This window comes from Colletotrichum karsti (genome assembly GCF_011947395.1).
Source record: "Colletotrichum karsti strain CkLH20 chromosome Unknown Scaffold44, whole genome shotgun sequence".
NCBI lineage: Eukaryota > Fungi > Ascomycota > Sordariomycetes > Glomerellales > Glomerellaceae > Colletotrichum > Colletotrichum karsti.
In genome coordinates, this window is record NW_024065944.1 from 234,844 (window position 1) to 254,442 (window position 19,599).

General features: G+C 53.5%; 2 protein-coding genes across 2 annotated transcripts; both read left to right on the forward strand.

Moving 5' to 3' along the window:
• Positions 1 to 3,104: 3,104 nt before the first annotated feature.
• On the forward strand, positions 3,105 to 10,594 carry CkaCkLH20_10962 (beta-ketoacyl synthase domain-containing protein; the record flags this gene model as incomplete). The annotated part of the gene is made up of 11 exons (XM_038893676.1): positions 3,105 to 3,275; positions 3,346 to 3,402; positions 3,464 to 3,551; positions 3,607 to 3,672; positions 3,720 to 3,922; positions 3,968 to 4,208; positions 4,268 to 4,617; positions 4,678 to 6,167; positions 6,218 to 9,114; positions 9,170 to 9,780; positions 9,836 to 10,594. The coding sequence occupies 11 exons, from the start codon at positions 3,105 to 3,107 to the stop codon at positions 10,592 to 10,594; spliced, it is 6,933 nt and encodes a 2,310-aa protein (XP_038741012.1).
• A 7,185-nt stretch (positions 10,595 to 17,779) lies between these two features.
• Positions 17,780 to 18,947, forward strand: CkaCkLH20_10963 (putative bZIP transcription factor; the record flags this gene model as incomplete). Its single annotated transcript, XM_038893677.1, has 3 exons — positions 17,780 to 17,902; positions 17,973 to 18,349; positions 18,434 to 18,947. 3 exons carry the CDS (start codon positions 17,780 to 17,782, stop codon positions 18,945 to 18,947), a joined length of 1,014 nt encoding a protein of 337 aa, XP_038741013.1.
• Positions 18,948 to 19,599: the final 652 nt, after the last annotated feature.

A 19,599-nucleotide genomic window follows, 5' to 3' on the forward strand; every position in this document is an offset into this window, starting at 1 on the left:
TTCCCGTTGTCGTACGACCCCGAGACCCTTTCGTGACAGAGACAGTGGCTTCCGTAAATCAGCCACTCATGTGAGTTGAGGGATTTGGGGAGTATTTTATAACAAGCGACACTGTTTTACCCCGACTCTCCTGTGCCGGCTTCAGAGGAAATTGACTGGCTGAACATTGTTGATGCTGCAATCCGGCTGTGCCACCTCGTACGCACTCGTCTTCCCTGACATGAGAGGCACGAGCGAGGCGGGGTGACGAAAGGCCTGCTGGATCGGTGTATCTCCAAATGCCACCATGCTTGGCATGTACTGAACCCCCACTTGGGACGTTGTGCGTTCAGATGCCTCGTGGTAGACCAGCCACCATCCTAAGACCTGGTTCGCAAGAGCGTTGCAGGAATCTCTCCAGCCTTGCCAAGTTGCCAATCTCCCAAGTTTGAGGGAAAACGGCAAAAGATAACTGACTGAACATGAACACGCTTCCCCCCGGCTTGTGGGGCTGTTCCGAACAGAGAACAATGGCAGACGGGCCCGGCGCGTGTACGACTTCGCGATGAATTCCCCTAATGGTTCTGGCGGGGAGGAAACACTTATTTCCTGACCTTAAAGAGGTGAACGGCAAGTCCAAGCGTTTTCTTTCGTCGTTATGGTGTGTACCACAAGCATGTTGAGATACGCCTCCTCATCTTGAGTTCTCAGCTGTTGTACACCGTCTTGTGACACCTCAACTCGTTCGTCTTGGCGGCCGACCGGTCACCTATCAATCTTCTTCCCGCATCAAAAGATCCTTCAGTTCGGGCTCAGCTCTGCCTCGCGCTCTCTCAGATTTGGTGCCACAGATGAATCTGGTAAATGCCGGTGGCTGCTTGAGAAGGGATGAACTTGAAGCACGGACTAAGACAGTGTGAAGTGTGTGTGAAGTCGACACGGATCGGATTAAGTCTAAACCGAAATACACGGATGATTTGCCCGGCGATCAGGGGTCTAATAGCGTTCCACTTTCCAACTTCATCAGTCCGGAGCTTCGCAGTTGGGTGGAAAGAAACAGTCACTTTTTCTGGCCCCCAGTGTCCTGGACCTTGCTCGATACGGACTCTATCCAATTCTCACCGGTTCATCTAGTCAGCGGACCCCAATCCTTCCGGTCAATGAGCACACCACTGTCGACGATGTTTGACGCTTGGTTTGCCGGCTCGAAACAATGATTGGTGTACAGTCATGTCTCAACAAGGGTTCCTGCATATGCCATCATACCACATCCAACAACACTCAGCATGGTGTCTTTAAGAAGCCTCTTCCATGATAATGGTGTCAGGCTCCACGATTACGTCGGCTGTGGTTTGGGTGCGAAGCTGGCTCGGAGACGGTATCAAGTGACTACTTCCTGGGGGCCACCTGTGGAAAAGGATTCGACTTCGACTTCGGTTTCGGCCGTAGACGACAGGATTGCCCCCAAGATCCTCAATGCCAACGGAGCTTAGTCGTGGTTGGTGTCTTAATCTGTTGAAGCCATTATGTTGCTGGTTTTCTTGCAAGGAAACTGGAATGTCTTCTCTTCATCGTCAATGTGGGTGCGGAAGGGCCAGTATTTTTAGATGGGCGATGCTGCCATGGCGGACGGGGAACATGCCGCCCTGTGGCTATCCAGAGTCAATCACCGGATCTCTGGGGGTGCTTCGGCCGTTCCATACATCCCCCGGGCCGAGACTGGGCCGTGGAACCGGAGATCTGGGCGACTATCTCATACGGCAGACAACCACCATGACCCCGTCGTCTCCGACAATCGTGATGGCAGAGACCACTCTCTGACATCCCAGACTCGTAGGGTCATACTGTCAGACGTTCCTCCCCAGGAGGAACATTGGACGATTGGCAGCCCAGGGCCGTGGCAAATGTGTACCAGGAATGTGTCATTGACACTGACTCGGAAGCTCCTCTGAACCCGCCCATCCACACTGACTGTCCTACACGATGCTCATCTGACGCCTGATGGGGGCATTTTGGGGTGCCAGAATCACCACCGTCACCGGGAGAGGTTGATACCGCCAACGTCAGCTACGCCTTGATTATCGCGGTGAGCGAGTGCTGTCCGTATATCTTGTTTGCGAACTACGGTGAGGAAGAGGTTCCGAGGCACCGGCCCGACCAAAAATGGGGATATCTGCAAGTTGATCCCTAGTTGCCGCGACGTAGAACAAAGTTTCTGTCAACTTTACACTGTTACCATCCGCCCCCAACGGCCCTATGTCCGAGGGCTGGTTGCATATCAAAGCTGACTGCGCCTCCAGTTCATTCTATTTCAAGCATGATTCGCCGCCGTTGAAGTCATCGTGGATGATGCTCAACTGGCGGATCTTGGAGAGTATATCTATTTACAAGAGTCTGGCTTGGTGACAGTTCATGAAGAAGACTGGCTATATAAACATATATTAAAGACGCAGGCATACTTGCCAGAACGCCAAGTGCCAGACAGCAGTCTTCTACTTTCTTTAAACAAACGACAAAGACAAACAACAATGGTATTTCAGATCAGATAAAGGCGGGATTTTGCACAGACCGCCGGCTCTCTACACCACAGCCCACGCCATCAACTGCATTTATACAAAGAAGCAGCTTGATAGGTGACAAAACTAGTATGGGACTGAACAGAATTGGTCTTTGAGAGAAAAAGTTGATTTGTTTGTGAAAAGGGAAGTTACATGACTTGGTGCCTCACGCTTCAGGAAGAGGGCAACAACTTCACTTCACCTCACCTTTCACCTCACCTAGCAACCACCCCTGGCCGTGGTGCTCCCCCTTCCTAATTCACCAAACCTGACTTCTGATAGATCAACCAAAAAAAATCCATCCCATCTTCCAGGCCACCCTACTTCACTTTTCCTTCCATCCTTCTCCCGTCCTTCACCCTTCTTCATCTCTTTTTTTTCTTTTCCATCACAATCCCGAATATCCAGTAGAGGAGGCTGCTTTCACATACACGAACTTGCATTGGGATCATTGTACAAACGCATTATCTCCATTGTCCATTCTTGTCGATTCTCCCGCATTTCTTTTCCGTATTGATACCCCCTCAAAAAGCTCGAGTATATCATCCAATTTTGCCAATTGGCAAGATGGAGGATATCGCCATCGTCGGCATGGCCTGTCGCTTCCCCGGCGAAGCTACGTCTCCCGAGAAGCTATGGGATATGATGGTCGAAAAGAAGTCAGCTTGGTCCGAATTCCCCAAAGACCGTCTGAACATCGACGGGTACTATCATCCGAGCGGCGATCGTCAGGGCAGTGTGCGTCTTCGACCCCATCCCATCTTATCTTCCATCTCGTATTTCATCTGAGCTAATTTGATATTTCTAGATCTCTTTCAGGGGAGCTCACTTCCTTCAAGATAACATGGCTGCATTTGACGCGTCAGTAAGTACTTCATTTGCCCCCTTGACGATGACTGGGACGCGTTTCTAACTTTGCCCCAAAGTTCTTCTCGGTGATGGCTGAAGACGCGAAGGCAATTGACCCTCAGCAGCGCTTTCTCCTCGAGGTCTCCTACGAAGCGCTCGAGAATGGTATGTCGCCATACAATGTCCCCGACCAATTGCTCGTAGTACTAACCTTCTTCAGCCGGCCTTCGTGTCGAAGACCTCAAAGGCAGCCCCACAGCCGTTTATGTTGGCTCGTTCGTCAAAGGTTTGCCCATCTTTTCATCCCAAACGCCATGATCTGACAGTCAGCAGACTACGAGCAGATCTGCCTCAGAGACATGGACTGGCAGCCCCAGTATGCTGCAACTGGCACCGGAAATGCCATCATGGCCAATCGCGTCTCTTACACCTACGATTTCAAGGGACCAAGTATGACGCTCGACACCGGCTGCAGTGGCAGTCTCGTGGCTGTTCATCTGGCCGCGCAAGCTCTCCGAACTGGAGATTGCGAATTGGTTAGTCGCCTTTCAAGCCTGGTCTTCTCTGTACTAACTGTCTAGGCTCTCGCTGCCGGTGCTGGTCTGATTCTGACCCCTAACACCATGATGCCGATGACGGCCCTCAACTTCCTTAGTCCAGATGGAAAGTGCTTCGCCTTCGACTCTCGTGCCAACGGCTATGGGCGTGGAGAAGGCATTGGCTTTGTTGTCTTGAAGAAGCTGTCGCATGCTTTGAGAGACAACGATACCATCCGAGCTGTCATTCGAGGTACTCATGTCAACCAAGATGGTCTGACAACCGGTAAGTAACCTCCTATGCGTCTGGCTAAGCAAGTCGGTTGGTTCTAACGTGTGTGTCAGGCATCACTCTTCCGAGTAAGGAAGCCCAGGTCGCCAACATCCGGAGTCTTTACTCCAAGTATGACCTGGACATGCAACAAACTGCTTTCGTCGAATGTCACGGCACTGGAACCCAAGCCGGAGATTTCAGAGAATTGAAAGCCATCTCAGAGACTCTTGCCACTGATAGGCCGACTGAAAGCCCCATTTATGTCGGCTCTGTCAAGACTAACATCGGTCATCTGGAGGGAGCTGCAGGAGTTGCCGGGCTTATCAAGGGCGTTCTTCTCACTGAGAAGGGAAAGATCCCTCCCAACATCAACTTCGAGAAAGGGAATCCGAACATCGACTTTGAGGAATGGAAGGTCAAGGTACGCCTCCGTATTCGTGTTCCTCCTTACCTGGGGAAAAGGCTAACAATGCTGCTTCAGGTACCCACAGATCTCACCGAATGGCCTGTTGAAGGTCTCCGCAGGGTCAGCGTGAACTGTTTCGGCTTCGGTGGCACCAATGCGCACGCTGTGCTCGATGAGCCATCCTCATACTTTTCGGCACGAGGCATCTTGGGCAACCACAACTCTACGGTCCCCAAGATCATTGACTGTCACGAAGTTTGCGTGCCTGCGCCTGAAAAGCGCCACCAGCTCTTCGTTTTCTCGTCGAACGAACGTAAAGGCGTTTCTCGCGTGATGAGCTCACATCTTGGCCACATCAGTGACCTTTCGGGCTTTACTCAGATCGATGCCAACGATTATGCGTATACCCTCGCCTGTCGTCGCTCTATTCTTGAGTGGAAAGGTTTTGTCGTTGCAAGCGACGCAGATGACCTCAGTGTCAAGCTGGCGGCAAGAGATGAGACCAGCTTCATTCGATCCACTCGTGAGAACACACCAAAGGTTGCCTTCATTTTCTGCGGCCAGGGCTCCCAATGGGCTCAGATGGGCCTGAAACTCATGTGCTTCGACGCCTTCAGAAACAGTCTTGAGGCTGCGGCTGCCCATATCAAGAAGCTCGGAAGCGACTTTGACCTCATCGAGGAGATCACTAGAGACCCAGGGGCTTCACGCATCCAGGACCCTCGAATTTCGCAGCCTGCAACAACCGCGATTCAGGTGGCGCTCGTTGATTTGCTCCGCTCTTTCAACGTTTCACCCACCAGCGTTGCCGGCCACTCGTCTGGCGAGATCGCAGCAGCATACGCGTCTTCGTTCATCGACGCCGAGACGGCCTGGGCGCTTGCTTACCACCGCGGCCACTGCGCTTCTCTTCTCCAGTTCATCGCGCCTCAGCTGAAGGGACGTATGTGCGCGGTGAGATTGTCTTCCCAGGAAGCACAGGAGTACCTCAAGCACGTGGCTGAGTTCAGAGATCTCGAGATCGCCTGCGTCAACAGTCCCATCTCAGTTACCATCTCTGGAAGCCTTGACGATATACTGTGGATGCGAGATGACTTGAAGTCGCGCAAAATTCTGTGCAAAGTTTTGGATGTCGACATCGCTTATCACTCTCGGCACATGAAGGAAATTGAAGAAAGCTACAAGCAATGTATCAAGGACATTCGCCCGACCGACTCTCCCACAGAAGTCCGATTCTTCTCATCCGTCAAGGGAAAGCTGCTCCCAGGCCACCTCCTCGGACCGTCGTACTGGGCAGAGAATTTGGTCTCCCCCGTACAGTTCGTTGATGCTGTCAAGTGTTTGATGAACTCCGACAATCGACCAGACATCATGGTTGAATTGAGTCCCCATGCTACTTTGGAGTCGGCCCTTTCTGAAATCATCGCCGAGCACTTCTCTCAGTCCCAACTGACGTATTTGTCGCTTTTGCGGCGAACAAAGGACTCTTCCCTTACAACTCTTGAAGCTGTGGGTCAAATCTGGGCTCGAGGACACCCGGTCAACGTGTTCAACGTTATCTCCAAGTAAGCTATTTCGGCAGTCTACGTCTGGAATTCGAGCTAACCATTTCTAGGGGCAACACCACAGGATCCTACAAGACTCTCGTTAACCTTCCTTCTTACCCCTGGAACCATTCCAAGAGTTTCTGGCACGAGTCCCACACCTGCACCGAGCACCGGTTCCGTAACTTCGGCCGCGAAGATCTGATCGGCGCGCCATCGCCTGATGCCACGACCTTCGAGCCCCGCTGGAGAGGCTTCTTCCGCATCTCGGAAAACCCTTGGCTCCAAGATCACCGCGTTCAAAAGACTATCGTGTACCCGGCTGCAGGTATGGTGACGATGGCACTGCAGGCTGCGAGCCAATTGTCCGTGGGCATGCTCGATGTCATTGGCTTCGAGGTGACGAACCTGCAGATCGAGAAAGCAATGATCATCCCGTCCACAGCCTTCGGCCTTGAGTGTTCACTCAACTTGAAGAATATTTGCTCGAAGCCTGACGTCGACCCCGAGTGGGAATTCTCCATCTATTCCAAGAAGGAGGAAGGCGCTTGGATTCGTCATGCTGACGGACGTGTTCGGATTCGCAGGGGCGAAACCGCTCCTCCCATGTGCGCAGGCGCTCACAAGAAAAAACACTCCGAAATCCAGAAGCTCTGCGACAAGACTCTTCCGCCCCGACAGCTCTACGAGATTCTGGATGTCGTTGGTCTCAACTATGGCCCTTGTTTCCAGAACGTCGTTTCTATCTCGACTCATCTCAATTCATGCATTAGTAAAGTCCGGATCCCGGACACGAAGTCCAAAATGCCGGCAGATTTCGAATACGCCCACATCATTCACCCGGCGACTTTGGACTCAATGTTCCAGACCCTCTTCGCTATCGACAGTAAGCCTATGGTTCCATCCATGATCGATAGCATCTTTGTCTCTGCAAACATCTCTCATGACATTGGCGACGAGTTTACTGGGTACGCACAAGCAGAGCGATCTGGACTCCGCGATGCCAGGGGCTCTATTGTCATGACTTCCGGCAACGATGGCTGGGGATCTCCTTCTGTTGTGGTGGAGGGACTTCACTTCACAGCTTTATCTGCCCCGTCAATCGAGGATGGAGGCTTTATCCCGAATCACCGCAATCTCTGCTCCGAGATTGTGTGGAAAGAGAACTACGCGACATCAACTACTGAAGACTTCACTTCGATGCTGTCTCTGATGGCGCACAAGCACGCATCTCTCGCTGTGCTTCAGTGTGGTGGAAACGAGCATCTGGCTCGACACGTCTTGGAAACCCTTTCTGAAGATGGCACTTCACGTCTCTCTCGATATACAGTCATCGACGAGGCGACCTTTTCGGCTGTACAGGAGTCTATCCAGAACACTTCGATGAAGAACCTTGTGGAATATCGGGACTGGTCGGCCAACAAAGAGACTTTCCCCAGCTACAACGTTGTCATCACTGCTAATGATTCCAACGTCGATCAAACAGAGGCATCGAGGCTTTTACTTGCTGAAGGTCTTGTTCTCAACGAGATCTCCCAGTTGAGAGATGACGGAATCATCTCGGCGAGAACTTCTCAGGAATTGAGTGGTAGCCACTCTTTACAGGCGTCGTACGAGCTTGAGTCTGACAATGACATGAGCCACTGGATGCTTGAGCAGCGCTTTGAAGCCCACTTCTTCACCAGATCCTCTGGCTGTACTTCATCTCCTGGAATTCTCATCGTTCTTCCGGACACGATCAGTTCCAGTCTGCAGGTTCTCATTAGCGCTGTCATCGAAGTTTTCTCGGATAAGGGATTCGCGGTCACAGCTAGCACTTTGTCCGACGCTAAACCTCAGGGCTCAGCCTGCGTCTCTCTTCTTGAGGTCTGCGACAATTTCGTATACAACTGGACCGATGAACAGTTTCGCAACTTTCACAAGCTCCAGAACGAGGCGAAGAGCATCTTGTGGGTCACTCGCGCTGCGAACCGCAAACCTACTGACCCCCGTAATGCACCGGTTGTTGCACTGATCCGAACCATTCTGTCTGAAGACCCTCAGAAGACCATCGTCACTCTGGACTTGGACGAAAACACCCCTGCAACTTTGGCCTCACTGCCGCATGTCGTCTTGACCGTCATGGAGTCTATCCTCAATGGATCTGGAGAGACTGAGTTTGCCGAGGAGGAAGGAAAGCTCTACATTCCCAGGCTGATGCCGCTGAAGGAGCTAAACAAGTTGATTGAGAGCGATTCGCGTATTCAGCTTCAACATCAGCCGATCTTTGATCGGTTCTCTCCCAAGATGTCCTACGAGATGATCATCTCCAAGCCAGGCACCGCGAACGATGGCTTTCACTTCATCGAGAAGTTGTTCACTTCGAAGCTAGGTTCAGGAGAAGTAGAGATCAGAACTCTCAGCGCAGCATTGTTCAACGATGACCTCCAGACTGCGATGGGCCGCACTACTGGAAACAGTCTCGGCCTCGATGTCATGGGTATTGTAACTGGAGTTGGATCCAAAGTCAACGACTATCGTCCCGGAGATCAGGTTCTCGCTATAGTCCCGGGAGCCTTCAAGTCGGTTCATCGTGTCGACCACCGTCTTGTCAAGCCCGCTCCGCCCCCTGTCGAGTGTTGCCAGTACAGCCCAAGCATCTTTGTTGCGGCTTATTACGCTCTGTGTACCATCGGGCGCTTGTCCTCAAAGAAGACGGTACTCATCCACACTGGAGCTAGCGCTTGTGGTCAGGCTGCCATCAGGATCGCCAGCTTCATTGGTGCCGAAACCTTCGCTACTGTCATTGGTGATACTTCAGGCTCGCAACTCAAGACACTGAAAGAGTCCCACGGCCTCCCTAATGACCACATTCTCGATGCTGATTCAGATTCATTCGTCACTGCCGTTCTCGCCTCTGGCAAGGTTGATGTCGTATACAATCCCACTCAAGAGCATACGGCCGCGAACTTGAAAGTTGTCAAAAGATGTAAGTCATCCCCTCTCCTGGACTTAACCATGATCTAAAGCTAATGATTCTACAGCCGGATGCGTTGTTCAGCACGATGATAAGACCGGAACACCTACCAACGTCCCCATCGCGGGCACGGCCTTCATCAAGCTCGACGTCGGCGTTCTTCTGCAAGAGGACCCGGATCTTGTCATGGATATCTTCCACGATGTTAACGACTTCGTTTGGAAATACCTGGCCAAGAGCTCACGTCTCCAGGTCGAACCGGTCCATCGCTTTCCCATGTCGGATATGGAGGCCGCTTTCAAGCAGATCGAGCAGGAACCGAACCACGGCCTGACGATGATGATGGCCAAGCCCGAGATCCAAGTCCCGGTGGCCCACGAGATTCACACAAAGCCTCTTGCGGCTGTCATCGACCCCCACGGTACCTACGTTCTCGCTGGTGGTCTGGGCGGCCTGGGAAATAGCATCGCCAAGCTTCTTGCCGACAACGGAGCGAAGAAGTTGGTGTTCCTGTCGCGATCTGGTGGTAGCCCCGACGCCGACGTCTTCTTCAAGAGCCTGTCTGGTGTGGATGCTCGCGCAATCGCAGTGGATATCACAGACCGAGACGCTCTCGAGAAAATAGTCCCTGACTTGGGCAAAATTGCCGGAGTCGTCCAATGTGCCGCTGTCATCAAGGTATGTTTTTGCCGTCCCTCGCACTGATTTGACTTGATCACTTACAACATGACAGGACGCGCTCTTCGAGAAGATGACCCACGACGATTGGACCGCGGCATTCGGACCCAAAGCAGTCGGCGCCACCAACCTCGTCGACGTCTTCAATCCCCAACCGTCCGCAACCTCATCTTCCGACCCTTGGTTCCTCTTCCTCTCGTCCGCCTCGGGAATCATCGGAAACAGAGGCCAGGCGAACTACGCCGCCGCCAACGCCGTCCAGGACGCCCTCGCCAAGAGCGGCCGCATCGCCAGGGCCTGCTCCCTCGACCTCGGCCCCGTCCTCGAGGCCGGCATGCTCGTCGGCGACGAAGACACCCTGGGCAAGCTCCGCGGCGCCGGCTTCTACGGCATCCGCCACGACGACTTCCTCGAGATGGTCTCCCGCGCCATCACCGGCGAGATCGTCCCCGGCGTCCCCGTCCCCGCCCAGATCGTCTCGGGCGTCGGCACCGGCGGCCTCATCCGCCAGAACAACCCCGGCGACCCCTTCTGGTCCCGCACTGCCATGTACTCGTACATGAACACCGTCGACATGCCAGTCGCCTCGCTGGACGGCGACGACAACGACGCCGACAAAACCCCCGGAGAGGACGACGTCAAGAGGATGCTGGCCGCCTGCGGCAGCCAGGACGAGGCGGCGGTCATCGTCGCCGCGGGCCTCGTGCAGCTCATGGCCAAGGCCATGACCCTCCTCCCGGAGGAAATCGACCCGGAGAGGGCGCCCAGCGCCTACGGCGTCGACTCCCTTGTAGCAGTAGGCGTTCGGAACTAGATCTTCCGCAACGCCGGGGGAGTCGACGTCTCCGTGTTCGAGATCCTTGGCGAGACGTCCATTCGTGGACTCGCCGCCGTCGTCGCGAGCCGTGGAGACTGGTGAGGTGCTTTTGTTTTTCTGGATGCGTGGAAATGATAGGAGCAATGAAGGTTGGACATCGTGTGACGTACATTCGTGGGAAGAGAGAGTTGCGGATTAGCCGGGACGAGAGCGAGATTGTACATTCTCTTGGCGTGGCTGCTCGTAGTTCTAGTTTAATGTCTATTTTGTCAACGGAGTTCTTCCCATCCTTCCTGTGAGACTTTCCGCTCGCTGTGCCTCCATCACGAACTGATGGCTGTCTTGGCTTAAAATCCTCTGGGTCACCACTTGAGAAGTTTGAACTCTTGGCTTATGCTCCATCTCACAATAGACTCCGTGAGAGTCATGTTGGCACCCGCCCAAGCCGCCGCAGCCAGGAATATTGAAGCCAAACCCGCCGGCTTGAAAGGAGGTATGTAGTTCGCGATGGTTCAGAGCCACCACCGCCAAGGAAGTTTATCCAACAAAACGCACGCGGCCTTCACGCCGCTCAGCAGCCCGGTCTGCCAAGAAGCTGCGCGAGAGGCAAAAACTAAGAAAAGAATTAGGCTTCAACACTGGTTTAAAAACCGAACCGAAATTTTTTTTTTTCTCACGGAGTTCAATCCGTGCGCAGGCAACAACAAATTCCCCGACTAGAGAATGCCCGCGTTCCAAGCCACCGACCGACCGCCCGTCCGGGACGTGGTGCCATCCCCGCCTCGTCCTCCACTCTTCTCCGTCCCGGGACGGGATGGGGTCTGGGGAGGGGATCGGAACGGGGCTCTGTCACTCGGGATTTACCTGAAAACGGTGGCACGATGTCTTGGTCTCTCCATTCATAATCTAGGCAAGCGGGTAAGCTGAGACAGACTACACTAGGCTCGTGGTCCGAACGGTGCTGACATCCCCACGATATTAGGCCCGATATCGTTCGTTCGCCGCCAAGAAAGACGAAACCTTTCCAGCTTGCGCCCGCTTCCCCGTCCTCCGAACCACGAGGAGAGGAGCGGGGTAGCTAGCTGCATGAGCAGCGAGACGGGAGGGAGGCCAACTGCGGCTGGAGGAGCTGATGTGCTGCTAACTCGATGTGTACACCGTTTGGCCGTAAGCAACACCTTGCGTATCTGCTGAAAGCGAGACTGGCTTGCAGCCGAGTTGCTCGATTGCGTTGCGTGAGGGCGGGCATGCAGGGCCCGGCGGCACGAATCCCATGCGCCCTACCGTAGGGCTGACGGATCACGCATTTGCTGACCGGAGCGGGCAGCACTGTCATCTTGGAAGAGTATCCCCAACATTCCACACGCTGTCTTGACGAGCCTACTGAACAGCCCAAGGAGTGAAGACGGGTTCTCAAAGAAGGGATCGGAACGGTGGGGACTCGTCGTTGGCGGACATCCAAGCCAAGATTTCCTGAAGTTGGAAAAAAGCGCCCGTCAACGTGCTTTCTGCACGTGCGTCCCAAAGTCAATTCTCACGCTGACGAACCGTTGGGCCTTTAGGGCTGAGTAGGGCGAGATCATCGTCTAGACTTGGGTTGGCCGTGATCGAGGCGGATGAGGCGGGCCAGAGAACCCGGACGGGATATGGGTTCCCGTGGATCTGAAAGCTGAAACGTGCGGCGACGTCTTTATGGCCTAGCTTCATCCAAATCCTCTTTAAGATGTCGAACGCTGAGAAAAGAGCTTTCCTCGATATGGAATAACCGCGCATTTGGTCGAGCGGCTAATCTGCATGAGTTCAAAATCGACATCCGAGACTAAGGTAGTCGGATGTTGTGCGGATCATTTCGCCTTACAAGGCTGATCGGGCTTTGGACGCGACAGATATTCGTCAATTGTCCTCGGCAATTGATAAGTAGTCGAATAATGTGTGACATGATCGTCATCAGGCCAGCTTGGTCAGCGGCTGCTATTCTAGAAGGATGGGTGAATAAGCTTAAGGAACCTCTAGCTTGCATACGGATGGACGGGTTGGTGTAGCAGACTTATTTTCTTGCCTCTGGTCCAAAAGCCGTGAAGTTGTATCGATTCCGTCTCATCGTCGGTTGCAGGCTGACGCGTTGTTGATCATCATGGCTTGAGACGTTCGTCTGTCCCTCCCTCCCCAGTAACTTAATCTTGTCGAAGAACCAGTAGGCCGCTCTCGAGGCTCGCTAGACGCCGCTAATTTTTCTTTTACCTCCGAGAAGGCCTAGAAGCTTGATGAACAATAGGAATCGGGAATATGCCTGCGAAGCTCGCTGATCATTTGATTACGAGACCATGGTTGGCGAGGTTCATCCTTCCACCGGTTATCGGTATCATTACAGCATCCTGTGCTTTACTATTTAGATACTCATTATAAAACCCATTATTTATCCTGCATCCTGTGCGCCCCCGCGTGCAAGGAACTGAGACCCTATTGTCGAGCGACGGGAGGCATAGCATATGGTTTTGTCGGAGATACTGCGTGGAGGTTCGCCCCAGATATGGATAGAGTTTCCAGATCCCCGTTTCAGCGGACATTTTCGATGCCGAAAGAGCGTACGGTTGTCGGTCGTCGTTGACAAGGTTTGTAGAATAACTGTCCGGTACTTCTACGGCGTGAAGCTGCCCAATGCCATTGCCTACTTCAGGACCTTGCGCATGAAGTATGCAATGACGCGCCTCCTCAAGCGCCTTGAGCCTCGGTCATGGTGACTCTTTGCGCCAATAAATGAATTATTGGCGTTTTCTTAAGAGACTGTCAAGCCGGACACTCTGTTTTGTTTCTTTTGCGGAAGACTTCTCGAATGCTAGAAGCGGACCGAAAAAGCGCAGCTGAATGCTGCGTCTGAGCAGCAGCCAAAGCAGGATTCGCGACTCATAGCTCAAGGTCATGAGATTGTGAGCTGGAACGTGGTCAAGCCACCAGGGAAGCTTTGCCAGTCAGTCTCGAGGCCTTGTATGCGTCTTGAACCCTAGACAACCTATGCATCGAGGCAATGTGGCATTCGTCTCTTGTAGGAAAAGCGTCATGGACAGGGCACTGAGAAGATTCGCATCACTCATGTTGGCAGGACGGTTGGCCGTAGGGCCGGATCAGTTCCTGAAATCGGTTGGGGAGATCTCTCAGGCCTGCCTAACGAGGCGAAGATTGATGCCAATCATTACCATCCGGATTGCTCCAGCGGCTGCTCTGCCCTGCGACGACATTTAATGGGACCTGTGACGAAGACTGCGGCGATATGGCTCAGGAGCTGTGAATGGCGTGTCTCTGCTCGAGGCTGCTTGCAATCAGCATGTCAGACGCATGAAGACTTGTGAACGCAACAGTTACTGTGCATTGCTGGCCCTGCATTGAATAGTGCTGAGCCGCTGCTAGAGTGAATTGCCAGGACTGGTCCAGTTGTAATGGGTGCGGCTGTCATGTTGTCTCGCAGATGAGTCTGAACGATGAATGTCGTGAAGGTGATTGGGTGATGACCGGTGAGCTGCATCGAACCGCATTCCCGCGCGATGTTTCCGATGAGGCGTTTGTCTTACCGAAAGCTTCCTCCAATTGTGATCGAAGCGTTTCTTCTAGAAAAATGACACGAAGTTTTTGAGTCAGGACATGCGACGATAATGCCATCTTTGGAGCTTCAGTTGGAACGCGAAAACGAAGTTTGGAGAATGGAAGGACCGGGAAATAAGGTAAGATGTGAGAGAGCAAGGGCACCGGGATCGCCGTCTGCAGCCCACGGTCATGGAGGTGTGACCAGCAGACGGCAAGGACGGCTGGGTACGGGTATCTGGCAAGTTACCATCGCAGTAAGAGCGGTAGCCAAGGGAGGAAGGCAGGGAGGTAAGCTTGAAAATGCTGGGCAAGCTGGTCAAGCGGATGAATTGATATCGGATGTATGGGCCGCTAGCCGTAGACCAAAACACTTGCAGGCTGGTGTTGACTCTTGACATAGTGTAGAGATGAAGATGAAGCAGCGAGATGGCTGTGTCGCTGGTGATTCATGACGGTGGTGAATTAAGACAGGAGCTGCAGATGGCAGGGAGAACCTGTGAAGAGCACTTGGAGAGTGGCGATTGGCAACAGCTGCGCATTCGTAGTAGACGGAAGGATGACCGGAGCACGATGACGGGATAAGCTTCGCAAAGAAAATGGGCGGGTTGGCGGTTTCTATTCGAGATGCGGGTATCTTCTCAACCTCGGTGAGCAAGCGGCACGTAGGTAGGAAGGTTGGAAGGTTGTTCTCACCTCAGTGAGGTTTGTCCTGCGGTACCTACTTCTGTAGGTTCAGTCAGGTTGCATCCTCGCTCAGAGGGCACAGCCATAGGGCAATTTTGTTTGACTTTGTAGCCAGAAATGCATCATGATGAGTGAGAGGGTACCCCGGCCGGACCAAAGGCCAGAAAGGGAAAACGCACTCCGTGAGATTTGATGCCGTCGTGTGAGCCGGTGTCTGAAAAGATTGATGCACAAGCAACCGGTGAAGGAGACGAGAGCGCCAGGTAAATGAGGTATCTGAATCTGACGCTTGGGAAAAGGAAAATGACAGTTAGCGCAATCAAGATGTTACGAGGAGCAAGCAGATGTGGAACGAACGGAAGAAGTTCAAATGGACGCAAGGGCAGTCACAATCACAGTCACTGTCACAGTCACAGAAAGAAAGAAAGTGAGACCGATGGATGAGCCATTGGACGTGGAAGGAAAGGCGGCAGGAGGGGAGCGGCCCGGGATCGGATAGCTTCCGGAAGTGGGCCACCAACGCGGCCGCTCTCCCGCCGAAATGGCCCGCTGAAAATGTCCCGTCCGTTCCTTCCTTCCATTCCTACCTTACCTACGGAGTACTTCCATTATTCGTACTATGTTGGAATAGGTAGGCAGGGGGTTCTCAACTACCATGCTAGGGATGCTGTAAAGGTATCAGGTGAGGCATGCATGTAATGTATTACACGTGCAATGCTCTGTATTCGAAGCTTTCCCAGTTTGCACCTCATCATCGCCAGTACCTTCTTCACATCGATTGAATTCGCATCATTCGACTGCTTTAACTAGGTCATCGACCGAAATTGACATCTCCTGGCTTTTGCGGGGGCTTCCGGAAATGGCCCTATACCTTAACCGCTCCCTTGCCCAGTCCAAGTCCAACCTTGGAGAGAAAGACCTCATCTCGTCGAACCTTGAGCCACGACACTCACGACTTACACACACCATCCACACTCGACGTCAACGTCCTTGTGTTTCCACACGAAACCATCAGCCCATGCCTCCCACCGAGCCCCATCTCCATTCAGGGATCATTCATCCTGTCAATATCCTCTTTGGCCAACAAAGCTGGTTTTCGTCGCCCTTAGCCTCAACGACAGCAAGCTTATCCCCGCAGTCCGTCCCTATTAACCTTCGACGAGATACCTGCAGCTACATTTAGCTGCATGCTCCGGTGCAGACCTTGGACGCTGTTTAAGCTCGCTCTTCCGCCTTCTTGCTATGGTACGGTCCTTGAGTCGAGTTGAAGCGTACTGTCCCCCAGTACAGCTCAACTAGACGAGTCGCGAACGATGTCAAGGAACCCTGCAAACTTTCTGGGGACTGCCCAGCCACGTGCAGCTCACCAACTCTCGTCTGTCTCTGGTATGCCAGCGCATACTTGATACCCAACCATGACTTCGACGGTCGACTCGGATGCTCTAAAGGCTAGAATCACAAGCCTAATTATATTATATTATCTTGGACCAATATCTACCTGCCGATACACGCCCCAGGAGCCTGGGAATACGAGATAAACGACAACCCAGATCATCCGGGCTTGCTTTATTTTACATCATACGTAGCGGCTCCCGCACCGGCAGACCGCGGGCAACTCACGGTTGAGACAAGGTGTATCCGATTCCGATCGGGCATCTAAGTAAGGTAGCTACACCAGACAGATCAATTCCGTTGACGGGACCCCTGAACACCATCTAGCTTTGGATTTTCATCCGGACGTCTACTCTCATCCTATCTCTCTATATTCGTCAGTTATTACGTTCACTCTGCTAGTTGGGGCAGTTCCCCTCGGATATAACTGCTCTCAAACCCTCTGAAGAGCGCCCCGCGCATCCCGCAATTCCCCTCAATCTCATCCCCAGATCGTCTTCTGGCATGAGCAAAACGATCCAAAATAAAAGCTGGACGGCAGCGCTAGCAACACTGAGACAATCCCTCGAAACTTGCGCCACCTGTTTGTCGTGCTGAACCCTGTCCTGACCTTGCCGTCCTCTCTTCTCCTGTCTTGGTCTTGTCTTGCCTACATACAATCCGCACCACACGGGGCAGTCCACATCGCGCTACTGCAGCAGCAGCAGCAGCACATCCGGCGCGCTTCGCTCACCAACAGCGGACCCTACACACCATTTCCATCCTCGCAAGGACGCAGGTAACACGCCCATTCGACTCGGCTCCTCCATCCCAAGAGGCGTCTTTTGAGTCTAGCGTCTTCCCCCAAACTCGGAACTCCACGTCTGTTCGCCCTGGGCAAGGTCTTGGGGGTCTTGGCCTGTGCTTCCACGCTTCCTTCCACGCTTCCTACGGGTTACGGGTTACGGGTCCTTCTGGCCCACGTTCTCGACGCTGTCTCTCGGGCATCTTCGCCTACCTTACATTAGGTCCCTACCTTACCTACCAATATAATCACGGATCCCTCGCCTCGCCTCGCCTCGCCCTACGGATACCCTATTCCTATTCCCATTCTCATTCCCTGGCCCAATATACATACTAGTCAGACGCAACTAGACGGGAGGGACCCTTCAAGCAGGACGGACCAGACGGACGTGTCGACCTAGACTTTCTTTCAAGCAAAGGACCAACAGCGCCCGCCCTCCTTGCGCCTCTCTCAAAGCCCATCCGATCCCATCGCTTCCACCAACAACAATCGTCTGGGCAGTGCTCACCCTGTCATCCTGGCACTAGAACTGGTGCAGACTGGCGCATTTCTACCGGCACATCGACCCTCACCAATCTGTGCCGCGCCCCCCCTTCGGCCTCCTTCCCCCCCTCCTCTGTCTGGCCTGGACCCTCATCAGCAGGACACGCCCATCCGCTCTCGTTTTCTTGCCAGCTTTCTGTTCTTGATTCTCTTCCTTTCTCACGAGTCGCCGCTTTTTCTTCCAGGACAACATCGCGACCATGGACTTCTCCCACCAGTATTTTTCCCAGGCGCAGCCTTACCAATTCATGGGCATCCCGCCTCTGACGCCGTCCCATTCAAACTCCGCGGGTTCAGACGACTTTAACACCACATCTCCACCGGTAAGTCGACGAATTCCTTTCCCTACTGAGCCCCCCGAATACCCACCGTCACTGGTGGATTGCCGCTTAGCGTACTGCGACATGCACTTACACAATCATGACCGAGCAGGATGTTTACACCGAATACCCCAACGACCAACACTTCGGCACCTTTGATAACTATGCTGCTGCCCAGTTTAATCCTCAGCATGCTTCTTTCCCCGGTCCTCCCGGCCCTCCCACGCCTCCCAACCATGGCCTTCCGGTCCAACAGCCACAACCGCCTCAGCAGCAGCCGCAACACAATGGCATGAGCGCACCTCCCATTCAGCAGATCAAGCCCCAGCCCGATGTCGTCGTTCACAAGCAGGAGCCGCTTGACGACCACTCCCGTCGAGGCGGCTCGAATTCGGACGATGAGGACATGACACCAGCTCAGTCCAGGAGGAAGGCCCAGAACCGCGCTGCGTACGTACAATCCTCTTCGCGCCTCGCTGCCGCGGCGCGGCGTCATTGTCCGGCGCCTCTCTGCTAACACGTCGTCTCTCACAGTCAACGGGCCTTTCGCGAGCGCAAAGAGAAACACGTCAAGGATCTCGAAGCGAAGTTGGCCAATCTCGAGGCAGAAGCCCAGCAGAAGTCGACCGAAAACGAGAGACTGAAGCGCGAGATGCAGAAGATGAGCACCGAGAACGAGATCTTGCGCGCTACATCGTCAATGAATGGCCACCACAGCTCGTCGTCGCCAGAGCCTCGAATGACCGGGCCGATGCACTACAACCCCAAGGATTTCTACTCCGATCTGCTGGCGAAACACAACAACAAGACCCCGAGCCACCGAGTCGCGATATCTTCAGAAGGGGAGCGCCTACTAGCTGCCGGCGCAACATGGGATTTCATCATCAACCACCCGCTATTCAAGCGAGGACTGGTTGATGTCGGCGACGTAAGCGAGCGACTCAAGCACCAGGCAAGGTGCGACGGCCAAGGGCCAGTGTTCTCAGAACGCGCCATCTTGGAAGCTATCGAGGGCAGCGTCGCCAGCGGCAGCGACGAGCTGCTATAGCGGACTCGGTATTTGCGGCGGGGTTTCAAAGAATGGTGCTTTGTAAGCGACTTGCAACACCAACGGACTTAACGACACCAACCGGCTAGGTTCGGCGTTTGGGTAAATGGAGTCAACATGGAGGGAATGCCTGCTGAAACGACAGACGACTTGACGGCAAACCCGCCGCGAGCAGGCCTGGCCTTTGTTTGCATCGCTTTTATTCACGTGTTATGCTATTTGACGGTCGAATTTGAGGAGCACGAGGGACGAGTCACAAAATATTTGTAGACAAGCTGGCGTCAATTGTTTCACATCCTTTTATACGAGCAAACCAACCTATCTGACGCCGACGCGACCAAGCAACACAGTCGGAACTGATAGGTGGTGGACATACGGAGCATGGTCAACGGAGAAAAGAGACCGGGTAGCGCCACTCGTGGGCTGGCTGCTCGGCGTGTTCGGGACGCTCTGGCAAATTGCATGCTTTTTGGGGGGAGGTGTACTCTGGTCTGTTTTTTTGGATTATCCCTGGATCTATTATTCTCCGGGTTATGCGCCGCACCCGTGGTGGTGGCGTGGACGGAAGGATTCGAACTCGCAGGCTTGTCATCGAAACTCGTTGGAGTAAATTTCTACAGAATTCCGGTGCCTAAGTTTTGGTTGTCTCTCT